The sequence below is a fragment of the Aythya ferina genome (assembly GCF_964211825.1).
Source record: "Aythya ferina genome assembly, chromosome: 1".
Classification (NCBI taxonomy): Eukaryota; Metazoa; Chordata; class Aves; order Anseriformes; family Anatidae; genus Aythya; species Aythya ferina.
In genome coordinates, this window is record NC_140296.1 from 6,445,280 (window position 1) to 6,469,230 (window position 23,951).

General features: G+C 40.0%; 1 protein-coding gene across 10 annotated transcripts in view; it reads left to right on the plus strand.

Annotated features, from left to right (window-relative positions):
- DLG2 (discs large MAGUK scaffold protein 2) overlaps nucleotides 1–23,951 on the plus strand; it is a 1,046,667-nt gene that overhangs the window by 109,247 nt on the left and 913,469 nt on the right. For all 10 annotated transcript variants that reach the window (XM_084519823.1, XM_084519802.1, XM_084519813.1 and 7 more), the window contains exon 4: nucleotides 15,725–15,870. In XM_084519823.1, coding sequence (XP_084375949.1) covers nucleotides 15,725–15,870 — 146 coding nt within the window. The remainder of the gene's footprint in view (nucleotides 1–15,724; nucleotides 15,871–23,951) is intronic.

Consider the following 23,951-nt stretch of genomic DNA (forward strand, 5'->3'; position numbering starts at 1 on the left):
GTTATATTTGTCTGCCTTCAGAGAACTTTTCAATAATTTATTTCAGATAATTAGTATTTATTAGTCCTCTTCTTACATCCAAGGTGTCATTTGAAACCTTTCCTCTTAATTTTAAAAAATGAAGATCACTTCCTGACATGATTTTAAATAATGAATTGAATTGCACTTTCTGACATGATTTATCATTCCAAGAACTGATAGAATATCATTATCTTGTTAGAACAATGCCTGGCTTTTTCTTACGGCAAGCATAGCAAGAAGAACATAATAAAACAGCTTAGCCTATCATGTCTGATTTCATCAAAGCATGACAGAAATACTAACAAATTGATCTTCACAACCTTATTGTGCACTTAGTAAGTACTTATTACACATAGAGTGAATTGCCAAGGGCAATATAGTGAATTAATGGCAGAACCATTTTTAAGTCTGTTTCTCTGATTTTTTGTACGCTTTGGTTTGTAGGGACCAAGAGTATTTTTGTATCAATAATTGCATTGTGCTAGAAACAATACTCAAGGAAAGTGTATTGTCTTTCATGCTTTACAGTGTTTTTCATGTTCTCCTCCACAATTTGAATGTTTTGAAAGCTAAAAGAATTAGCAACAGATCTCTGTTGGTGTGCCTGCAGTCTTTCTTTACTGTCCTCAAACTCCAACTTTGACTTCAGATCATTCATTCAAAATAGCTGTCTGCAAAAAATGTTTTGAAATGAAATTTACAGAATTAGCTTTATTCAGTCTTCTTCACTGAAGTGCTGATGCTTTCAGAATGTGGATTAACAACACAAGATTTTTAAAGGCTAATTCTGTATTGCTGGAGAATTACGAAAGAGAAGACCTGGAACAATGAAACTGGTCCTAAATGTTTTTCTACTAGCAGAGAAAAGAACCAATAAACATATGAAAAATAATGCATATACAATCACCAAGCCCCAAACCAAGTGCTTAGTACAAGTATCCTCCATGTGGGTCAAACCACTTTAAACCTTTGTTTGCATCTCCACAAAGGCACAAATGTGTGTAAGTCTTGTACCACACCTGCCAGCCTTGTAGGGACCTCAGATAGCATTTAGGGCACTGACTCTGCCCATTATTGGTTAGGCACTTGGTACACTCAGAGACACAGAGATAGCTATGATTAAGTTACTCCATCTTAAACTCAATCTGACCCTCAGATGCTATGGGTTCAGCAGGCATTTACAAAGCTTTAATCAACAGTGAGTCCATGTGCGCAAAGTGGCACTGCCTCTGGGAACCTGGACTGAATCCCCTTCACTCTGCAGGTCCTGAGTTGCTCCAGATTTCTGTTGTTTTACACAAAGGGCTTTAGCACAGATGAGTGCAAAGTAATTTTGCCTGTTCCTGCTGTCAACATCCATGATATCCAGCCAAACCCTTGCAGCAGGTATGACAAACTTACTTTATCTCTAAAACACATCCAAAATCATAGAAAGGCTTGATATAAGCTATGAAAGGCTATATATCCCAAAATTTTGCAGCCTATGTTTAACTCTCCAACTGTTTTAATGTCAGGGCATTAACAATGTTAGCTTTTGTGTCCCCTCTGAAGCCAAATTGCTTTTTTTTTTTTTTTTTTTTTTTTTTTGGTGTCTACAATGGTGCCTCTGAACACCTGCTGTGCCTTTAAGTTACACTTGGATCTTCCTTTGTCTGTGGCCCACCTTGATGTGGAGCTGTACACAATTTTAAATTTGTTTTCTGTGATAAGATACTAGGGCATGACATGCCAATTCATGGGCTATGGGTCACATCCTCCATTAGCATTTATATAATGCCTTTTAATTAGCATATCCCTTTCTGCTTCCTTGGGTTTTCCTGTCAGATGTTTTTAAAGATGCCGCAATAAAACTTTACGAATGATTTCCCTTGAAAAATTACATTTTGTTAATAATCACAGTACTATGCTCATAACATTAACCTCCCCATGACAAAGATCAAAGTTGTTATTAAAAATGGCTAATCTGTGAGCAACATTTTTTTGTAAAGCATTTCCTTCTGCTCTCCCAATGCTTACTTTAAGTTTAGGGGCACAAGGGTCCTCTTCAGGAAACATAACAAAAATTTATTCTCTGGTAGAGGCAGTGAAAAAAAATGCAAAATTATTTAATGAATAAATGCATAAATTCATATTGACTGAAAATATAAATTACTGAAGTTAAAAAAGAATTTGCACTGAGTCCATAAACCAATCAACTACATGAGAACGAAAATATCGAGAGCAGTATAAAGACTCTAGATCTGCAAGGACTTGTGTAAAGGATACAAGATTTTTCTCCTTCCAGCTGGAGACCAGCAAATGTCAATGAATTTACATGAAGTCTCTTAGCTGTTACTAAACCCATGAGAATATAAAGTGAAACAAATTCAGGCATGGCCAATGAAGTCTTTTGATGTTCATTGAAACCTGTGATACAAGGTTAGACCAATTAGTGCAATGACTGTAAATGTTAAGTGTAGATAACTAAAGTTACAGTCGCTCCAGTGAAAGGGTTCATTTAAAGTATAATTTATTACAGCAGAGTAGGAATCGTAAGGCTTGCACTAGACATTGTTGCAAATGTGTTCAAAGGTCATAAGCCAGAGTTTATAAGATTGCAACCTGTAATAATTTAAACTTGTACAGAAACATTCAAAGTGTTTAACATACATTAGTTAATTAAGCTGGGTAACACCCCACTGTGAGCCTATAGGTAAGTCAAAGCCCTTGTATCTCAACTTTACAGAAGGTTAAGCTGGAGTGCAGAGACTGATTTGCCTGAGGTCACGCAGCAAATCAGTGGAAAAACTGCAAATAGAATCTGCAGCCTGAAGTTCTTATTTCCGTGTTTTTACCACTTGCATTACACTTCCCACTAGTAAAATGAAGGGGAAGAAAGAGACAGCTGAAGTGGTGAGACTTAGAATATCGTTAACCTAGTTTTCTGCACGTGTTCATGCTTTTTTTTTCTGCAGCTTAGGCACATGTCAAAGGGATAGGTTGGTTTTAAATTATTTGAAACTTTATTCCTTCTCCATCTATCCTTTGCATACTTTGTTTTAAGTGAAAACATTGAAATACTTGTCATCTGCAGAGCTAAAAATAGGTGGGCAGTAAGAAGCAATCCTCTTGAGTTGCAGGCATGCACATTTACAGTCAGCTTCCATCCCTGCAGCTCATGTGGTGCTCAGCCCCTGGGACATCACCTGCTGTAAGCCAGGACACTGCTCCTGGTTGTCCTGGCACGTGGGCAGGCTGCACCGGGGCTGTGGGTGAGAGATGAAGACAAGATGCAGCCCCACCATCACTTATGTTTGACTTTTCAAAGCACCTCATCAGAAACGAGGCCGGAGTTGCAGCTTATTGCCTCACACATTACCTGATGGGCATATGGTACCACACATGATAAAAACTGGGGTTGTATGCTTTGGTACAAAAATAAAGCTTGTTGTTGAGTACAGAGGCTGATGCTCCACTAAAAAGCAAGACCTTGAGCTGACCAGATACGTACAGTTCCACCAAGAGGAGACTGTGAGGTGTCTACAGTGAGAAGATCAGAGAGGTGCAGAGAGGAAGATGTTCCTAGGTGAGACCTTGAGGTGGGAATATTAAAGGAGGGAAGGAGTTGCTGTGGTGAATGGACTGTTACGTTTTAACACTTTTTCCTAGTTTACATTAAGGAGTAAAGTGATTTTTGAAAGGGTTTGTGTATGAAGATGCTTCTTCGTAGATTGAAGAAAAAGGCCAGGAAGTAATTATTATTAATTTCTTACTGATTGCCATGGGGTTTTCCTGAAAATGTTCTCACTCTGCTACTGGACTTTGGGAGAGTGTGTCTAAATTGGATTTCTTTCTCTTGGGGTTCCTACTGGACCAATCCCTGAAACATTACATACACAAGAATAAGCAAATTGACCGTTATTGCACTTTTCAAGCGTGGCTCATCAGAGTTTCCTTATAATACATGCCTTATGTATTATTTGTACATCATTTCCTTATGATACATGCTGGGTGTCTGCTCCTTGATGACATGTTCTCTTCACAGTAACTTCAGGGCTTCACACTAGTTTGGGAAAAGGAGATCGATAATCTTAGCAATCCATGGTAAAGAGGAAGGCAGAAACCACAGTGTAAAGAGGGGCTAATGCAGATGTTCCTGTGCTGAATTTATTATCAGGCAGTGCTATAACAGCAATGTTGTAACTCACTGTGTGACTGCAAGTGTTGGAAAATAAAATATGCATGTACCTTTTGAAAGGTCACATCCTTGGAAGAGAAATGGTGAGTGGTGTGAAGTAGACAAACTGCTCCCTTCCTGGCCTTTTCCTCTCCATGGATGGCAGCTAGGACCCTCTGCACTGCCTCAGTTTCTTGAGCTGTGTTGGGGCAAAACAGCCAAGGGAGAAAGATGGGGATGCAAATATATTTTTATATTAGTATTTATATTCAAATTATGTTTTATCTATCTATCTATCTATCTATCTATCTATCTATCTAATATTTATATTTTATATAAATATATATTTAAGAGTTTCAGCAAGCTGGGTGCTACAAGGAGTTATCTGACAGGGGTAGACCCTGGTTGGGCTGCTGAGTGTACACAGCTACCCCAAAGCCTGCAGCTCCCAAAATGTGTGCCCTCAGCACTAATCTTCCATCCACCCTACCTACTCCCAAACTGCTCGTGTGCAGCTACGGTGGAAAAGTGTTTATAAAACTACACTGACTTATAAAATGCTACAGGATGATAAAGCCTTTCCTGGTTTGGGTCTGGTATGTGGCATTTCCCTTGGTGTTCTGTGGGAAATTGACTTTGCACCCAGTTCTTTTCCAAGATTAAAAAAGAAAAAGTGAAGAAAAATATAATCAACTCTTTTTTTTTTTTTCCTTCCCATTACTCCTGCCTCAGATATGAAAATATACTTGCAGTTTTGATATTGTATTTTACAGTAAAACTTTGACAAATTTTCTTTATTATGCCTACTTGAAGAAATAATGAGCACCTGAACAAAAACTACAACAAAATCACAGAAGTAAATGAAATAAATAAATGAGCAGTTTTCAGGTATTGAACTCTACTACAGTAGTTTAGGTGCATGTTGGAACCATTCAGACAAAAATCTATTCATAACTTCTGTGACCCACAGTGGGGCTGCATGATCTTCCAAAAGATCAGAAATGCTCTGTAATAACTGTTAACTGCTGCACAGAAACAAGGAAAAATCTCTCCAGTAATGGCTTCACATCCAACACTCAACACACTGAATAAAGCATCTTCCCAAAGGTATATGTTATTGTTGTCCATATATAACGTTCACAGTCTCCAACTGCTACACGCAGAGCAATGCACAGCACTGGAAAAAAAAAAAAAAAAAAAGAAAAAGAAAAAGAAAAAAGAAAAAGGAGGTTCATATTTAAGCTTATTGGGAAAGAATTTGATACAATACATTATTTTTCAAAGAAAACACTGTTTTACACAAGGTCTGTTCTGCAACAAAGGAAACCTTTCTTCATTGTCTTCATGTTTCCTTAGCTGTCACTTTTGAACACTTAATATTATTAATATCACTTTTTATTTACTTAGTTCTCTATTGGAAGAAATCCTGGGACAATTCAATTTTTCTGTAGGTGCAAAGAAACCAGCATGTGCTTGGGATCCTGCTCTGAGCCTTGCAGATCATGCATTGATCTGCAGGCCCTGGCTAGCCTGGGCAAAATGAAATGTCACTGCAGGATTTGGGGTTTGCTGCTTCTGCAGCTTGAGCTCCAGACAGAGTGAGCAGAGCTGAGCACTGCATTCACTGCTTTAACCTACTCTGCCCTGTTAAAACTGTTTCTCTGCGTTATTGAGCCTTTCTCACAGCTTCTGCTCTTGTTCTATTGAAAACACAATTAGCAACTGTAGATGTTCACATATTGTCAATGGTGAATGCACACATCCAGGCTGAGATGCTTATTTATGAATAAGGAGTTTGCATATGTAGGCAAAAGTATATCAATGCATTCACTATCATCACTGAACAAGCTTAAGTACTGACTTTACTGTCAGAGTTATCACTTTCTAGTTTTCACTGTTAGCATAAACATTGCTTATATAGAAAGGGCTGCAGCAATTATTTTGTCTTCCCTGTGCACAGCTATATATGTTGAATATTTTATTCTCATTGGGTTTTGGACAGCTGCCTTTGAGGCAGATATTCCTAGCTGAGAAGTTTAGGAGAGTTCTGATTGTGTTCTGGGTATATTACAGAACCAAAAAAATGACACAATTGTACAGCACATCCAGAAGTACTCCATAATGTTTTTTCCCTGCACCTAAATAACTCTCACAAAGATTATTAATTGCTAGCCATTTAGTTTATTACAGCGTGTACGGTGTTTCAGAGCTCCTTTGATGAAAAGATCCCATTTTGCTCAGGTCCATACTTGCTTAGTAATTGTTCCTGCCCCAAAGAACTTACCACTTAGATGTGCAAAGGATCATAGGATCATTGGATAATTCAGGTTGGAAGGGACTTCAGAAGGCCACCTGTGCCAAATGAATGGGATTTACTCAAGCTCAAGAATCAAGACAGGTTAATAACAGAAATTATATTTCCTGCTGCCCACTTTGGTACATGTTCTACCAGAGTAGGTTGCTTTTAATAGATTTAGGATTGTTTATCAACTACACCCATTTGGCAGAAGACTAATTTCCTGGCTTGCACTGCACTGTGTGGAATAGTGGACCTGTTCACTCCTTCTGTAGCAACTCTTGCTGTTGGGTTGGCATCTGTGTTTCTCATGCACCAAAAGCTTGTCTGAAAACCTTGTTAGAGGGTACCTAAATTTCATTTTGACTTGACATGTCTTGGTGTTACACTCTCTGGTTGCAAATGGTAAGCCTTGAGCTCTTCCTTTGTTGAATCTCACACCTTTATTAGACCAAATTAGACATTACTCTACAATATATGTAGAGCCCTGAAGATGAGATACAGCTGAAACGGGAAAAGAATTTTTGACTGCTGCTGCACCAAGGGATGCTAATGGGGGCAGGTTTGGGCTCACCATGACTGTAAAACTATGTACCAGCTTGATAACTGGAGATCTGCCATCTGTTACACAGGGTCTGTACCACAGTCCTGCTTTAGTCAAAAACTCATCCAATTTCAAGTTATTTTTTTTTTTTCTTCTCTTGGTTTTTATTTTCTCCCTCTTACAAAGATGACTTAACTCATTATGGAAACATTTTTGCTTGGAAAAGCCACAACACATAGTGTGTTCAGTGAAGTATGTTATTTAACCTCTCCTTGGACTACTTCCACGTGCAGGATCTTTAAAGCCCTTTACTGGCAAGCTGGTATGATCTCTGATCACTTCCCTGCTACTTCTACTGTGTGAATCAGTCTTCCTTCTTGAACAACATCCTGCACAATCCTCCTTGCTTCTACCTAATAATTCAGACCAGATGGCCGAAGCTGACCCAGCATAATCTGCTCCCCAGGATATAAATGATGCCATTTAGATGTATGCTGTAATGTTCCCTTCGTTAAAAAAAGGACTCGCATCAAGAGCCTGTAAGAGTTGACTTTATTTTGATTTGCAGAGTTCTGCCAGACAGTAGGCATTTGTGCTGGGTTACACAACATTAAAAGATACACATCAGACACTATCCCACATATAGACAAAAAGACTGCCCCAAATTTCCTGGAAAGGAAACAGCTTGTGTTTGCATGTTGCCTTAGACCCCCATTCCACCTTGTCCTTGAATGCCCTGGAAAAACAGATGGGAGTTATACTGCAAAGCAAGTCAGGGCACTGGCACAGCACAGAGAAAATGAATTCCAGGGCTAAGGACCTCCAGAAGGAGAAGAAAAAAAAGCCCTTTTCATTATATCCTACAGAATATTAGTTCCAATTCCCAGTTTGGGTCCATAGAAATATGATACAGAGAGAATTCATTTCTTGGGTAATGGGATTCTACGTTGTTAATGATGCTGCAGTTAATTGCAAAAATGTACAGCCATCTGCAGAAGCAACAATTGCTGCAAATACCATTAGTGCCATATCTAAAGGGTATCAAGCCAACATCTACATAGGTTGCAAGAAGGATGGCAGCAAGGAAACCTCCGCTCAGCACAACTGAAGGTAACAGCTTTTGGAACAGCTGTTAGCACAGCCTATTCTCTACCTGGAGTTCAAAGCCTGCTGTGGTGGGTAGGTGCCTGTAAGTTCAGTGGACTTGGGCTAAGGTTTCGTGCATGGAATACTTTGCATTTCTCTGTTACAAGTGGTCACATGTACTGTCAAATCACTAGAGAAGCAGCATTTGCTGACACATGCAGTACAACTTCAGGCTAAGTGATGTACAAGATTATCCTTTTAGGCTTAATTGTTTGTGTTCTATAAAATATAGATGGTGTCAGAAAGCCTGGCATCAGCTTGTTTGTTACTGGAATGCAGTCTTTCCTCTTTCTTCCCTCATTTTTGTAAACACAAAAGAGATACAAAAGATTTTTTCTCTTCACTCCTGCTGTGGTTTTCTTTACATCTCCTGTCTTCTGAACCCTAAATGATTTTGGCACCTTGCAAATCTATCCTTACTGTACAGCTGCTTGTAGCCCTGCACCAGCTCAAATTGAGCCTCTCTGTATTCTACACCATATTACTCTGGAAAACACATCTTTTGATACTCTCACATCCTAACTCTCTGCATCTATTAGGTACATGGAAAGTGCAGCTACTGATCAGCTGGTGTGAAGGGGTTATACTGGGATAATCCCAGTTGCTCAGTGCTCTGGCATGCACGTGTCTTAATGGCTAAATTTCTGAATGGCATAAAAGTACTAAGATGAATTTGGTACCTGCTAGTGTGCCTCTACATAGGTGAAAATCATACAGATGCCAAAGTTATCTCATATACTTGATACAGTCTTGGTGCTACAAGCTGGATTATGCTGAGTTACACAGCTGAAGATGGGTGAGTATCACAGAATCACAGAATCACAGAATTTTCTAGGTTGGAAGAGACCTCAAGATCATCAAGTCCAACCTCTGACCTAACGCTAACAGTCCCCACTAAACCATTTCCCTAAGCTCTACATCTAAACGTCTTTTGAAGACTTCCAGGGATGGTGACTCCACCACTTCCCTGGGCAGCCTGTTCCAGTGCCTCACAACCCTTTCAGTGAAGAAGTTCTTCCTAACATCTAACCTAAAACTCCCCTGGCTCAACTTAAGCCCATTCCCCCTCGTCCTGTCACCAGGCACGTGGGAGAACAGGCCAACCCCCACCTCGCTACAGCCTCCCTTGAGGTACCTAAAAAGAGCGATAAGGTCACCCCTGAGCCTCCTCTTCTCCAGGCTGAACAAGCCCAGCTCCCTCAGCCGCTCCTCGTAGGACTTGTTCTCCAGGCCCCTCACCAGCTTCGTCGCCCTTCTCTGCACCCGCTCAAGCACCTCCATGTCCTTCTTGTAGCGAGGGGCCCAAAACTGAACACAGTACTCGAGGTGCGGCCTCACCAGAGCCGAGTACAGGGGGACGATCACCTCCCTAGCCCTGCTGGTCACACTGTTCCTGATACAAGCCAGGATGCCGTTGGCCTTCTTGGCCACCTGAGCACACTGCTGGCTCATATTCAGCCGACTATCCACCATCACTCCCAGGTCCTTCTCTGCCTGGCAGCTCTCCAACCATTCCTCTCCCAGCCTGTAGCTCTGCTTGGGGTTATTGCGCCCCAGGTGCAGGACCCGGCACTTGGCCTTGTTGAACTTCATGCAGTTGACCTCAGCCCATCGGTGCAGCCTATCCAGATCCTCCTGCAGAGCTTTCCTACCCTCAAGCAGATCGACACACGCACCTAACTTGGTGTCATCTGCGAACTTACTGAGGGTGCACTCGATGCCCTCGTCCAGATCATCGATGAAGATATTAAAGAGGACCGGCCCCAGCACCGAGCCCTGGGGGATGCCACTAGTGACTGGCCTCCAACTGGACTTGGCTCCATTCACCACGACTCTTTGGGCCCGGCTATCCAGCCAGTTTCTAACCCAACGAAGCGTGTGCCAGTCCAAGCCAAGAGCAGCCAGTTTCTTGAGGAGAATGCTGTGGGAGACGGTGTCAAAAGCCTTGCTGAAGTCAAGGTAGACCACATCCACAGCCTTTCCCTCATCCACCCAGCGCGTCACTCTGTCATAGAAGGAGATCAGGTTCGTCAGGCATGACCTGCCTTTCATAAAGCCATGCTGACTGGGCCTGATCGCCTGCTTCCCCTGCAAGTGCTGCATGATGACTCTCAGGAGGATCTGCTCCATGAGCTTTCCTGGCACTGAGGTCAAACTGACAGGCCTGTAGTTACCCGGGTCTGCCCTCCGGCCCTTCTTGTAGATGGGCGTCACGTTTGCTAGCCGCCAGTCGATTGGGACCTCCCCCGATAGCCAGGACTGGTGATAAATGATGGATAGTGGCTTGGCCAGCTCCTCTGCCAGTTCCCTCAGTACCCTTGGGTGGATCCAAGGAGTAGTAGAGAGGGAGCCAAGACATATACATAAGAGCAAATCCTGACCACTTCTTCCTTCTAAATTAAAACCAGAGTAATGAGTCTCACAAAATGGAGAGAGCTTGCAGGAGTGACTGGCTCCTGAGCCATTCCTAGCACACCAGATAATTATTCCAGATTTCACAGAATCACGGAACAGTTGAAGTTGGAAAGCACCTCTGTGTCCATCTGGTTCAGCCCTTGCTCCAGTAGGGATGCCCAGAGCAGGCTGCCTAGCACCACGTCCAGGTGGCTTTTGGAGATCTTCAAGAAGGAGACTCCACAGCCTCTCTGGGCAACCTGTGCCTGTGCTCCATCACCCACCCAGCACAGAAGTGCTTCCTGATGTCCAGACGGAACCTTCTGTGCTCCAGTTTGTGCCCATTGCCTCTTGGCCTGAACAAAGCTTTGCTCCATCCTCACTGCACCCTCCCTTCAGTTGTTTATAGACAGATGAGATGCACCTGAGCCTCCCCTTTTCCAGGCTGAACAGCCCCAGCTCTCTCACCCTCACAGCAGAGGGTGACCATTTTGGTGGCCCTTCACTGGACTCTCTCCAGTGTGTGCAGGTCTTTCTGGTACTGGGGACCCAGCACTGGAACCAGCACTTCAGGTGTGGCGTTCCCAGTGCTGAGCGGAGGGGAAAGATTGCCTCTCTTGGCCTGCTGGCCATGTTTGCCTCATGCAGCCCAGAATACCATTGGCCTTCTTAGCAGCAAGGGCCCATTGCTGGCTCACGTTCAGCCTGGTGCCCACCAGGACCCCCACGCCCTTTTCTGAGGGCTGCTGCCCAGCCACGTGGCTCCCAGCATGTCCTGGGGCCTAAGGCTGTTCCTCCCCAGGGACAGGACCCTGCACTAGTCAAATTTCAAGAGATTCTTACGAGTCTATTTCTCCAGCTTGATGAGGTGCCTCTGGATGGCAGCGCAACCCCCTGGTGTATAATTATGTATTGTTAATAACGTGTAATAATATTTATGCGCAAGCTGCTGTGTCTACTCTTCCCTGATTCTCCAAAGAGGACTTTTTTAAAAGGAACAACATTGTCGTGAATCCAGTAGTGATTCTGAAGCCACTGCAAATGGGTTATTGATCACAAAGGGATTGACGTATATACATACCTGGTGTGCTCGTTTGTAGCCTCAGCAGTTCAGCCCTGCTGGTTTGCCTCTCTTTGGAGCCTTGGGCAATTTTGTCAGCCAAAGTTCTATGGTTCCTTGTTTGTTTTGCTTTGAAATGAATGGAAATATAAGTATGCGTTACTATTATTCTCTTCCTTTAATCTTTCTCTAAAAGTTAGTCCTCATCAGACCTTTAATCATCTGCCTTTGTCTGAATTCTCTTCAATTTACTTCTATCTTTCTCTTGCTGAAGTGCTTAGAGATGAATGAGGGATTGCATTGCTTTATCTTATTTATTTATTTATTTATTTATTTTTCTCATTAGAATGCTAGCGAAAGCCCAGGCCACAGAAGACAGAAAGTTTAGGCTATTCAAAAATGTTGCCTTTCATATTGTTTAATCCCTTTGCTGCAAGAGTTGTAACATTTTGCTGTAATGAATGGACATTGAGGTGAATATACATTGGAACAGATATGGCACTGGACTAATGGTTTTAGGGTTGCAGCACCAATCACTAAAAATGAAGACAAGGCCCAGTTTAGGCAGCCTGTTCAGCTTTGTCTGATCACATTTTTCTTTCTGTGTAGCTGCTGGCTGAAAGAAAGGTCGCTCTTTTATGTGAGTAGGACATTGTGTCTTCTCCAGTTATTAGTCTTGTCCACTTTATTGTCTTTTAATATTTATATATTTTTTAATTGAGTTAAGAATATGCACAACTCAAATTCAAGCCTAAATGATTAATATGTATTTTTTAAACTGCAGTAAAGAAAACTGCTCCCTGGCCTACGTTATAAGGGTTTGATCCTGCTTATCCTTGTAAAGGTCTGCAAGGCAAGAGAAGGGTGTCCTTGGAATTTGCCTGCAGAGCACAGACACACTGATGTATTCTATACTTGTCTATGGGCATTTATAAAGTGATACTGATGTGTTTTCTGTCATGCTGATGTAGAGAAAATTTATTTTCCTGCTTCCCCAGTGATGGAATTATCCAAAATAAAATGTATCACTGAATCTTTAGGATTACTTCATATTACAATATATATAATTTCTTCTACGCAATTTATCTTTATACAGTGAAACTGACAAAACATTTGGGCAAGGCTAAGTGAACAACAAGAGTTTATTAAATGAAGTAAGTCAACTCTTAAGAAGCAAATGAATAAATTCAGTTGGACTGAAAATCCAGTGAGATTCACAGACACTTTAAACAAACATGAATACATTGCTTGACAAAATGTTTGGAGTAGTGGAGAGGGTCAAACAGCTCCTCTGGTACCAAAACAAGGGAGATGTTTTGTGCCTACTGAGTTCACCAGCAGATTTCTAAATGAAATCTGAACTTGTTTTCAAAGAAGGGAGGTAAAACTGTGCCAATAAATAGATAGAGGTTTCATATGTGTAATTCTTTAGTCTCTTGAATTATCTTTCCATAAGTTCCCACTACAAGCTACACTCTTTTTTTTTTTTCTTTTTTTTTTTTTTTTTTTTTCTTTTCATTTCAGATTTCATTTGCTATGCCCTGACAACTACTTTTTACAACCTTAGCTCCAAATTTTATTCTACGACTGCTTGATCCCACCACCCCTATTACACCTCGTTTCCCATCCTCAGTAGTATTCAGCTGCTTTTTCCTCTGAGAATTTGATTGCATGTCTGACATAATGAAGATCGCTTGGTAGAGCAGATTTTACTCAGAGCAAATTACAGGTCCTATTTTATGCTAACTTTGACTGCAAGTCAGTGACTGCACTTGTTCCATAGAAACAACAATTTTAGCTTATGGAATAAAAAAGCAACCAACTAAGTGAATCCTCTGTGCTTTCTTCTGTAACCGTATAAGTACACTTGAAATGCTCTTGTCTGCACACCAATAATCATTATTCCAGTGAAAGAAGCCCACAGCCTCCTTGGAATAGATAAGGACTTTTACAAAGAGACTGAGGTTTTTATATTTATTTTGCACACGCGGATACACATGCAAATATGGTTCGCACATTATTTTTAATGAACATGCTAGGGTAAGATAGTCCTTAAAGTTGGAAAGAAAGCACTGTTCTGCTGTTCCTGGACTGACTACCATCAACCCAATTAATACTCTGATAACAACAGCTATGCCAGCTGAATACCATTGCCAGAGGGCAATTTCTAGTTTATTTCTGCAAAGTATTTATCTAGAGATAATTACATATTGGTCTTAAAACTTGCAGTTACAATATAAATTGAGACGGTGTCAAACCATATATTAGAACTGTTTTCAATTCCACTGTGAACATTCAAATCAATGGTCAGAAGTCCCCCCAGTGAGAATGGGGGAACTCCCATTCTCATTGCAACTGTCCCATAGCTTTTCATTTTAAAAGTGGGTGCTAACTTTAACCCTGGAAGCAAATGCTCTTAGCAATATGAAGTATCAATACTTACAAATATTTGTATCAGCAATTTTCTTTTATTGTCTGTGAAATAGAAGGTAGTATCAACTTTCTATGGATCATTGTTATTAATATTCAAATAAAATTTTCTGATTAATTTATCCTATTGTAAATAAGAAATAGAGTAAATAATGAACCTGGAAGTTGGAGGAAAACAAAACAAAGGTAAACAAAAACAACACAAACAAGCAAACAAAAAAAGAAGAAAAGTTCAATGTGAGTTGTTACTAAAGAAGGAAGAGTGCCTCCTGGAGATCTGGCCAGACACTTCAAGGGTATGGGACACTGCACAGACTAGACACTGCTGACTAGCTTTGACTAACCCTTGAAAGATGCAGAAAAGCCAGGTGCCCCTGCTGTTCTCTCCCCTGCTCTTTCAGTTCTGATGGTCACATACAATCTAGTTCAGTCTCCTATCATGGGAGACAGCTTATAACACAAAATGCAGATGTACTTCCATAGCAGTTATTTATTATACTTAGAAATTATTTCTTCCTGGCCCACGCATGGGACCTGACACTGTATGAGAAAATCCATGGTTATCTTTGAAGCTCAGGCATGATGGCAATATTTTCCAATATTTAGTCACTCCTTATGGTTAATGCTGGGAGAATTATCTTTTCTGGTCTAAAAAGCTTTCCTGGGGAACATATTCTTTCCTTTTAGACATGCTGGAACATCCTGAGAAGTTCATTTTCCTGATTAACATCAGGTACAGATTTATCACAGCTTTCATTAAGTGTGGGGCTATGTCTAATTTAATACAATTTAAGGTAAAATATAAACAGAACATTTCTTCATGAAATATAAAATAAAAAACATAGTCACAAGTGTTTAGGAAAGGCATTATATAAATATAATAAGCTTGATTTTTCCCTATAATTTCTTTGCCTAAGTCTAGAAAGTTTTCTCCATCTCCTTCTTTGCTTTGTCTGACACCTACTTGTTGAGAATTATGCCTTTCCACATTCTTTACACCTTAGGTAGCATTTATTAGAGAGACATGAAAGCATGATAGCTTTTATAACCAGCCCCTCCATCAAAGAGGGTATCCAGGTAGATGTAATCTTTCTCTCTAAAGCAGGATACAAAGAGATGGTGTGTTACTTGCCCTTGGTTTAAAACCAACATTAATTAGCCACTTCTGAAGTGAAGTGCTTAACACACAAAGTGTTTCTTCAAGTTCTGTGTCCCACTTAAAAATGTTCCTAAATGCACCTGCAGTTGGGGCTGAGGGTGGCCCAGATGCCTGGGGCAGGTGTCTGACAACAAACTCCTCTTAGGGTATTTTATATCTATGACTTTCTAGTTTCCTCATCAAAATGGTCTGTGACTTAGTTACACTTCTGTAAGGGTCTGTTCTACTTATATTGTCTAGGTGTTCATTAAGTCTCTCCTCATAAATATTATTCATTTATTTCTTTGAAATGATTTGTAAGAACCTCTTTAAAAATGAGAATATACCTCAAGAATCTCATTGACATTTTAGAAAACAAATTTGCATATTGATGCTTTCTGCTAGAAATGTTGTATGTGTTTATCATTATGATCTGTCTTCTGAAAATGTGTAAATATGTGTCAACCAAGAATAAACACCAGGGCCTCAAATGCCATCATATAAAATAATGCCATTTGCTCATTCCTCTTTACAAACAGATATTCAAGAGTTTTATGAAGTGACACTGCTAAATTCCCAGAAAAGCTATGAGCAAAAATTAGAAGAAGCAAACCAAGTTGCAGAGAAATGGGAGAAGACAACATCTCCTGCTACAGGACAAGAAAATCTGCAGAAAACCCTAGAGGTAATTGGACAGATTGTGAATTAAAATATACGTAATGAGTGATATGTTTCAAGTCTGAAAATTGCCACAAAATGATTTATAAGATTGAATGAGTGGCCTTCATTAAGGAATTAGATTGGAATATGGAAGATGTATAGCATTATCTCTTTCACCTTGAATATGTCACTAATTTCTTCATCCTTCCAATTGCCATCTGTCAAAAGGGAAGTAAAAAACTTTATTTTTCTCATCCGTGGTGTATTTTATCTGATACTTGGTGCCTGTGATTGGCCCCAGAAGAGCATAAATATTGCCTGCTTACTGCTGAGATTATTAATACACCAGTGATTGTATCCAGTGTAAAAAAATATAATAGGACTTTCCATGTGTGTGGGACTGACATTGGGTTGTACCTTTCCATAGTCAAAGTGCACATATATATCAACCAAAAACCATGTCTTTATGAGAAATAGATATATAGAAGAAGGTTATACACCTTTACAGGTTATACACTTTTTGCTTGTGGCCAGTGGGAGGATCCAATGCCTTTCTTCATCAGCACTGGTTCTAATCTACCTCTGCCTGCCTCCAGATTATCAACTGAATTAGCAGTCTGAACTAATTATCTGACCATCATATCTGTACTTAAAAAAACAAACAAAGAAACAAACAATTAACCCTCCCAGCCCCAAATAAAGCAATCAAACCAAAAATCAGAAAACTGAGCAATAAATTGTTCTGTTCTTAAAAAGCAAGAAAGAAATAGAGTGATTACGGACTGCAAAATTTTCAGAACAGAATTAAAGATTTATAAAAAGTTCCATTTTTGGTATAGATAGAAGTATAGAGATAGAACTATAGAGATAGAACTAAAAAAATTGTCCCAGTGCACATTTCATAAGCATCATTATTTCTTTCATAGAGCTTTCATCTTTTTAAAAAACGTAAAACCCAGAAACAAATCATAATTCTACATGGTATTTTATATGTGATTCTTTAAAAAGATAAATCAGAATTGCAGGCTGCTAGAACAAAACTCTCTGAAGAAATGAAGAAATTAATTGTAAAAATTAATTAGCAACGGAAGCTTTCAGAATTAATGAGAGCAAGCATTCAAATTTTGAGTGAAATCAGAACAAATGAGTCTTAACATTAATGTAGGGTATATTCCATGAATGATTTAACATTTGAGTCCCAGCCTGAAGACACAACTAGCTGATCCCTGTCTTTTTATTTTTGTCTTTTTTTTTTTTTTTTTTTTTCCACAAGCTGTATGATTTAAAAAGTTGCAAGAGTATTCCAGCATGTTATCTCTTGAAGTATCTGAGAAAGACAGTGGATCACATACTTTCCATTTCAACCTCATCAAAGTATTTGACCCTCAGCCTCATCTCCCTTAACCTCATTGATCTCCAAAGACTGAGCTCCTGCTCTTGTCCAAGGGAATTTAAATGCCAAATTCTGTGCTGATATTAATAGAACATATAAGGCTAACTCCCAACTTTGCTAACCTTATTAAAATTATCTTCTAATTTAAAGCAAAACAACATAAAAGTATTGTTTAGAAACCTGAATAACTTCTTCAAGCTAGAGTGCTGACAGCCAGACTACCCAGGGTACCCTCATTTTCAAATTTGCAGTCTACATTGCTTTCTGAGAGAATTTCCTCATGAAAACGTAACTGGATAATCTAATATACAACATAAGTTCTTATTCATGGTCTGTTCCTTATGGGAACTGATGGTTTTGTACTTTTCTTTCCTCTGTCCTCGATTACATGCCCCAAATGTGGAAAGAAGAAAACCTACCTTCTTACATGCTGTATTCCTCTACACTAAAAGCCCAATGATGTTCATTCAGTCCAGAGACCATCCACTTTTCATGAAATTTCCAACTAAAACCTTCCTTGGTTGCCCACCTGTTAATTTTCTACATAAATTGCTTTCCTTTCTGTATTTATGTTCTAATATTAATTGTTGGTTAAAAAAGGAAACCAGTTTTCACTGTCCAGGTCAGGTATCCAGTGATCCCTCCTTTGTATTGATATATTTACTTTTCCTAAAGTGTTGACTTTTAGATAACAGAAAACTTTTTAGATTCATTGTTTGCACTACTATGCAAATTTCCCTCGGTTTCACAGAAACGACTTGCCTCTAAGCCTTCTCTTTTGCCACTGGTGGTTACCGTAGTGGTTTGTAATAAGCTGCTGCTAGGCCTTACAGCTTACTGGGACTGGTATTCATCAAAGAAGAGAGATGACAGGGTCGCAGCCCATCCTATAACCTCCTGTCTCAGAAGAGAGACAACTTCCAAACTCAGGGACCACGATTTTGCAAAAGCATGTGAAAAGCCAGAGGAATATATCAGCAGAACCAGTTGCGTCCAAATTATTAGCATAAATGATCCCACATCACACTCCATGGCTGCAATGGCATTAACAAAACATGTTCTGGGGTTTAATGTTAATTACTACTGCTTTTTTATTCTCACCACTTTCTTCATGCTTGCATGCATTTGTTAAACTCTGTGCTGTTCAGGTGTTGACCCTGAAGGAGCTCCTGGCCCTCATGAAATCATTAAATACTTTGGCATGGCCTAGATATTTAAACAATGTCTTTGATTTATACTCCACCATTAGCAGCTTTGTTATTTATTAGAATGATAGATGGTATCAGTGTTTCCAGATGCAATATTTCTTACCATCACATTATTTTTTGCATTTCACCCAGCACAAAAACTAAATATATGTGGTAGTGTATCTGGCAGAGCTGTAAATACCATAGACCAAAATAATTTCAGTGGGTGGATGCTAGGGAATAAAGAAGAAAGAAATACATATATGAATGTTATTGTGTGAATCTATCCCTGTTGTTTTTCCTCCAGTAAGTCCAATTTGACAAAATCAACTTTAATTAGTGGATAGTTTCAGAATCAATGAAACTGTGTTTTGGGGCAAGTTCACTATTCAATAAATCATTTACTGGGCTCTACTTTTGAAGGCTTTTGCTTGTTTCATGTATTCATACAGCAAGCAGGAAATGTGACATATCAGGTAACACGTGAACAAGTCCAACATGCTAGCTGTGGTATAGGAACTCCAGAATATGGCTCGGGAGAAGACCTAAAAAAATCATGCTGTCCATTCCCTTGCCTTAGGACAGATCAACTGTATTTGAACTGTTCCTGACACATGTTTGTCTAATCTGTTCTTTACAACCTCCCATGATGGAAAGCCCACAACTTTTCTAGGTAATTTATTCCCTCACTGCTAGAAAGTCTTTCCTTATGACAAACGCAAGTTTCCCTAACTGCAGTTAGAACCAATTATTTTCTGTTCAGACCACAGTAGACATGGAGAACAGTTTATTCATCCCTGTTCCAAAAAGCACTTAAACATGTGTTTAACTTATCACATATAATAACAGGAGCTGCCAGCTTCTCTGCCTTTCTTTCTCTTACTCTTTTAAAATGACCTTTGTGACTCGTTCTTTCTCACTACTGTTGTCATTTTAGGTAATATGTCCATGCAGCAACAAATGCTGGGTCTTAAAAAAAACCTAGTCTTTGAGGAAAGAAAATATTTAGTTGGCTTTGACTCTTCCCAAAGGAACTGTAGTTAGAGGTATGAAATATTTTAGTTTCCAAAACAAAAAGCCTTGCAGCGCTGTGGAAGGTAAATAGTCTTGACAGCACAGACACTATATATATCTCTATATCTCCATGTGTATACAAAAAAATTCCTGGAAACCACTCTGCAAGATTTGTTTATTGGTGAAAATGCTAACCCTGGATTTGGGAACTGTATATTTTAATTCCTTGCTCTTCTGGGTTCTCTCTGAAGGAGTGTATGTGAGGTAATGAGAGGGGGACTGAAGACCTGAGTCACAAAAGGGGACTAGGAGTTGCAGTGTCTGAGGCATCTTGCCATGCATGTCCAGATATCAATCAAAGACCGTGTCTTTGAGTGCCCTGCATAAATAAAACAAAACAGAACAAAACAAAAAAAAACAAAACAAAAAACACTGAGGTTTACAAAAGCCAGAACAAACTTATAAGCTAACAATAATAAATTCCAAAAAGGGACAAGATGTCATTCCCTTAAAATCTGCCTCTTTAAAACTTTGGTACTTCATTCCAGTTGAGATTCAGAATCATTCTGTCATTGCTGTATGTAAGGCCATAACTAGACTTCTCTTGCAATGGGCGTAAAAGCACTGCTGACACATCTTTCCTTATGAAGAAGCTATTTACTTGGGGTCTTCTCCAAAGATGAGGGAAATCCATTTTCTCTTTCCTTCTTGGCCAGAGAGAAGCTGATAATGATTCTTTTTTTCACCCACAACAGTGTACTAAGCTTTACACCAACATATACCAACATATATTATTTTGCTTTTTCTTGTGGCGTTTCCAATGTATGTGGTATAATCCAATATTTAGTGGGACAGAACACTGACACATGCCTTTATAGTCTAGAGGTTAAAGAGATTACCTGGGAAGAGGTCTTTACCTGGGAAGAGGTTTTACACTGAGGAGTGTTAAATCATAGCATATTATCTTTTCTTTGGTATATACAAGGATGGAATCCTCCATACCTTGCAAGTACCCAAAGACCAGCGTTGAAGAGTCATAGATGCAAAGCCCTTCCTGTTTTTCTCTCAGCCCTTCACCACTCTATATATCCAAATCTATAAGTGGCAGAATTCAACAGAAAAGAGTAATATACCTACTCTAAATGCCTAGTACATTGGGCACTATCATAGGAGCTTTATTTTCATTCCTCTCAAATTGTGTTTAAGGGAATGCTAGTACCAGCATATGCCACATTCAGCACAAGGGTTGGCGGCACACAGCAAAGTGTGTTCTGAGATCACCTAATTGAGCAGGTTGTGAAAGTATGCCAGGAACACGTAGTCTGTGGATGCTGACAGTGCTTAGGCATTGAGCTAAGTGGTACGCTCCAGACAAGCTCCTTCAGGAAACAAGCAAATCCCAGGTAGCTACCTTGAGAAGATGGCTGTGGAGAGATGGCACTAGAAGGTTATGTGCCTCCAGAGCTCTGTGGATCTCAGCCACTTTTAAACTGAGTCATTTCAAGTCTCAGTAATAAGACACCCACATTGGCTTAAGCCAAGTGAACAATTATATTGCCCATGTAGCAGGGGCCAGGAGCAGATGCACAGGGAAGAGTAAGAAAAGGGCAAGCATGTATAATGGGTGCTTTAGCTATTTTGCAAGTCTAATCTTAATTTGTTTGGACTAGAAGCACAGAAACTGTTCAGTGCTGGGAAACTCAGCATTACCTTATTTTATAAACATTCAGCACAGTATTCACCACAGCTAGCATGCTGACTGGGGATGTGCCCAATCTGCTGCTGAAAATCATGAAGACATGGTTTGTTTGCAATTTGGCTGCTGCCAAAGAGCTTCATTACTTCATTGGACCAAGTGTTATAAGACCAGCATTCACAGCTTTGAAAAGGTTTTCTTGAAATTTGGGCTCTTTGAGTTGTCCCCTTTGGAGAGAGGACCGATTTCACCCCTAGGAAATGTGAGATAGGGATTCATCTGGAGGTGGGTTAAACAGGCTTTCCACTGCTCAGAAAAGTGCTTTCGGCCTACCCAGTTGCAGATAACACTGGGGAAAGGCATGTGCCCTCTCTGCTGTCAGAGCTTTGCAGCTGTGCAGCTGGGATCAGCAGGTTGCTGATGTCTGAGACTGGGTTTGCAAGGGTAAGCCCAGCTCCTCAGCTTAGCAAATGGTCACTTGTCTGGGAAGAAGTCTTCTTTCCTCCCAGGACACTCTGCATTGCACTGAGCAGTCACTAGGTAAAGGATGCCTCTCACTTCAATGCTGTGTAGGTAGATACAATTAAAACTGTGAGATGCTCAGAAAATGCAATAATGGAGAACATAAAAGTACCTAGATGGAGGTATCCATCTGGTAATATCAAAATTGAATTGCTCTTTAGCTATGACAATAGTAATACTGCTTGAAGCCACAGGCTTGTGCTCAGCTCCAGAGGCACATTATAAGACATAAATTTACCCTTGTTTTACCTTTGTTTTCATTAGTTTGGTGTCCAGTGCTACTTATTTTTGGTCAGCAGTGTTTTGACCTTTAGTCAAGAGGAAAATGAAGGAAAAGAATGATTGGCTGCCACTCTTACATATAAATCTGGTATCTGAAGGTCTGCTTGTCCCTGTACTATGGTATGGAAAGACTGCTTACTTACAGGGCATATGGTGCAGATACTTTCAGCATATTGAACTAGAATCATTTGCAATTACTGTGCAAGTTTGGTCATCACACACTTATCTCATATGCACAATCTACATTCAGCGCAGTGTGATATCATTGCTTTGAGATGTTCCCCAAAGATTCCAGCTCTTCATTTAATTCTTGCTCCGTGCATTTCTTATGTTTAGAGGCTCGTTTTGCAAAAACAGCCAATTGCAGCATGCAAAATGAATCCTCCTATTCCTGCCTGCTTCAGGAATGCCTGCTATCCTTGTACCCAGCTATTATAAACATCGTAATTACTTCTCTGTCCTTTAAGTGTCGGCTCGTTAAAAGTTCCAGTAGTAAAACCCTTACTTAAAAATCTTCTGCCTGGTGCAATTATCAAATCATTAATCTTTCACACTAGCAGCTTGTCTAAAGCACTTGGAGCTGCAAAACCCTTCTAATATGTGCATATAAAAAAATAATCAGTCTCTTCTCTGGATTTTTGTTTGTTTTCTTTCTTTGTAACTGGGTACAGCTTAATTTGTATGGCTTGGTTTACTCCCAAGAGCCAAATCTGATTCTGTTTAAGTGATACTTAATATGCAAGAGTCATTAGGTATGATCAACCATAATGTTTCATTAGAAAGGTTCAAAACATTCAGTTTTATGTGTCTGTTTCTTCGCTAGATTTAGCTCCTACCAGTATACGTTTATCTGATCAAATGCAGTTTGTGTCTGTGGGTTGATTTTGTACCAGAGCCAATTCCCATGTAATTCTGTTTGGCACTGAGTTCTCCATCAAGAAGGCAGGAGTCTTTTTAAGGGGTACAATATAGGTGACATTTTGGTTCATGTTTTCCTGCAGCAGTGTACCTTCTGCTCCCAAGAATGTGTAACACCCGTAACTAGATAATTGTTTAAAAACAATGCTGGAGCTTGGCTTCACAGGGTTATTATATATAATAATTTGGAAATTGTGTTTTTGGTGCATTAATAAGAAAGTATGCTTTACTTGCAGAAATTATTTTATACACTTGCCTTTTCAACTAGTTTGGGTAATGTTTAGAAATGGATAACTGCAAAGTCATTGTGTTATTAAAACCGTATTTATGACTCGCTGCAGCTAAATGTCTTACCCATACTGGGTATCCATACTGAGTCTCTATTTATAAATTTTTTATTTGTTCTGTAGCTTGTCAATAACTTGAGTGCCAACGCATCTGTTAAATGTCATTTTAGAGTTGCTTCTGAGTGTGTTTTAATGTGGTCAGGCCAATGTTTCCATTTCAAACCAAGAAGTTGTATGTATGCAGAACAGTGTCATCCTGTGGACAGAAATGCTCCTGAGTAGAGCATTCTGGCCTCTTTATCCCAGATTCCTGTGGAAGGAAAGTTTTCAGATGAAGGCATGATGATGCAAGTAAGGCCACCTGAACATTAAACATGGTTTAATGACAATGGGGAAGCTCAGCACCACCATGATGCTTTCTCATGCTCCCTCCTCAACAGAACAGGGGGAGAAAATATGAAGAAAAAAAATCATGGGTTGAGATAAAGACACTTAACAGTTACCATTGTGGACAAAACAGACTCAGCATAAGGTAGATTAATGTAATTTATTGGCTATCACTGGCACACTAGAGCAGTGAGAACTAAAAGCAAACTAAAACCACCATTCCTCCATCCACCCCTTTCCAGCCTCTGCAGCCTCCTCCAGGCCACATCCACCTGCTCCACCGGGGGCTCCTCCACAGGCTGCAGCGTGGAGATCTGCTCCATGTGGGACCCATGGGCTGCAGGGGGACAGCTGGCTCCACCAGGGGCCTCTCCACGGGCCACAGGGGAACTTGTGCTGCGTGCCTGGATCACCTCCTGC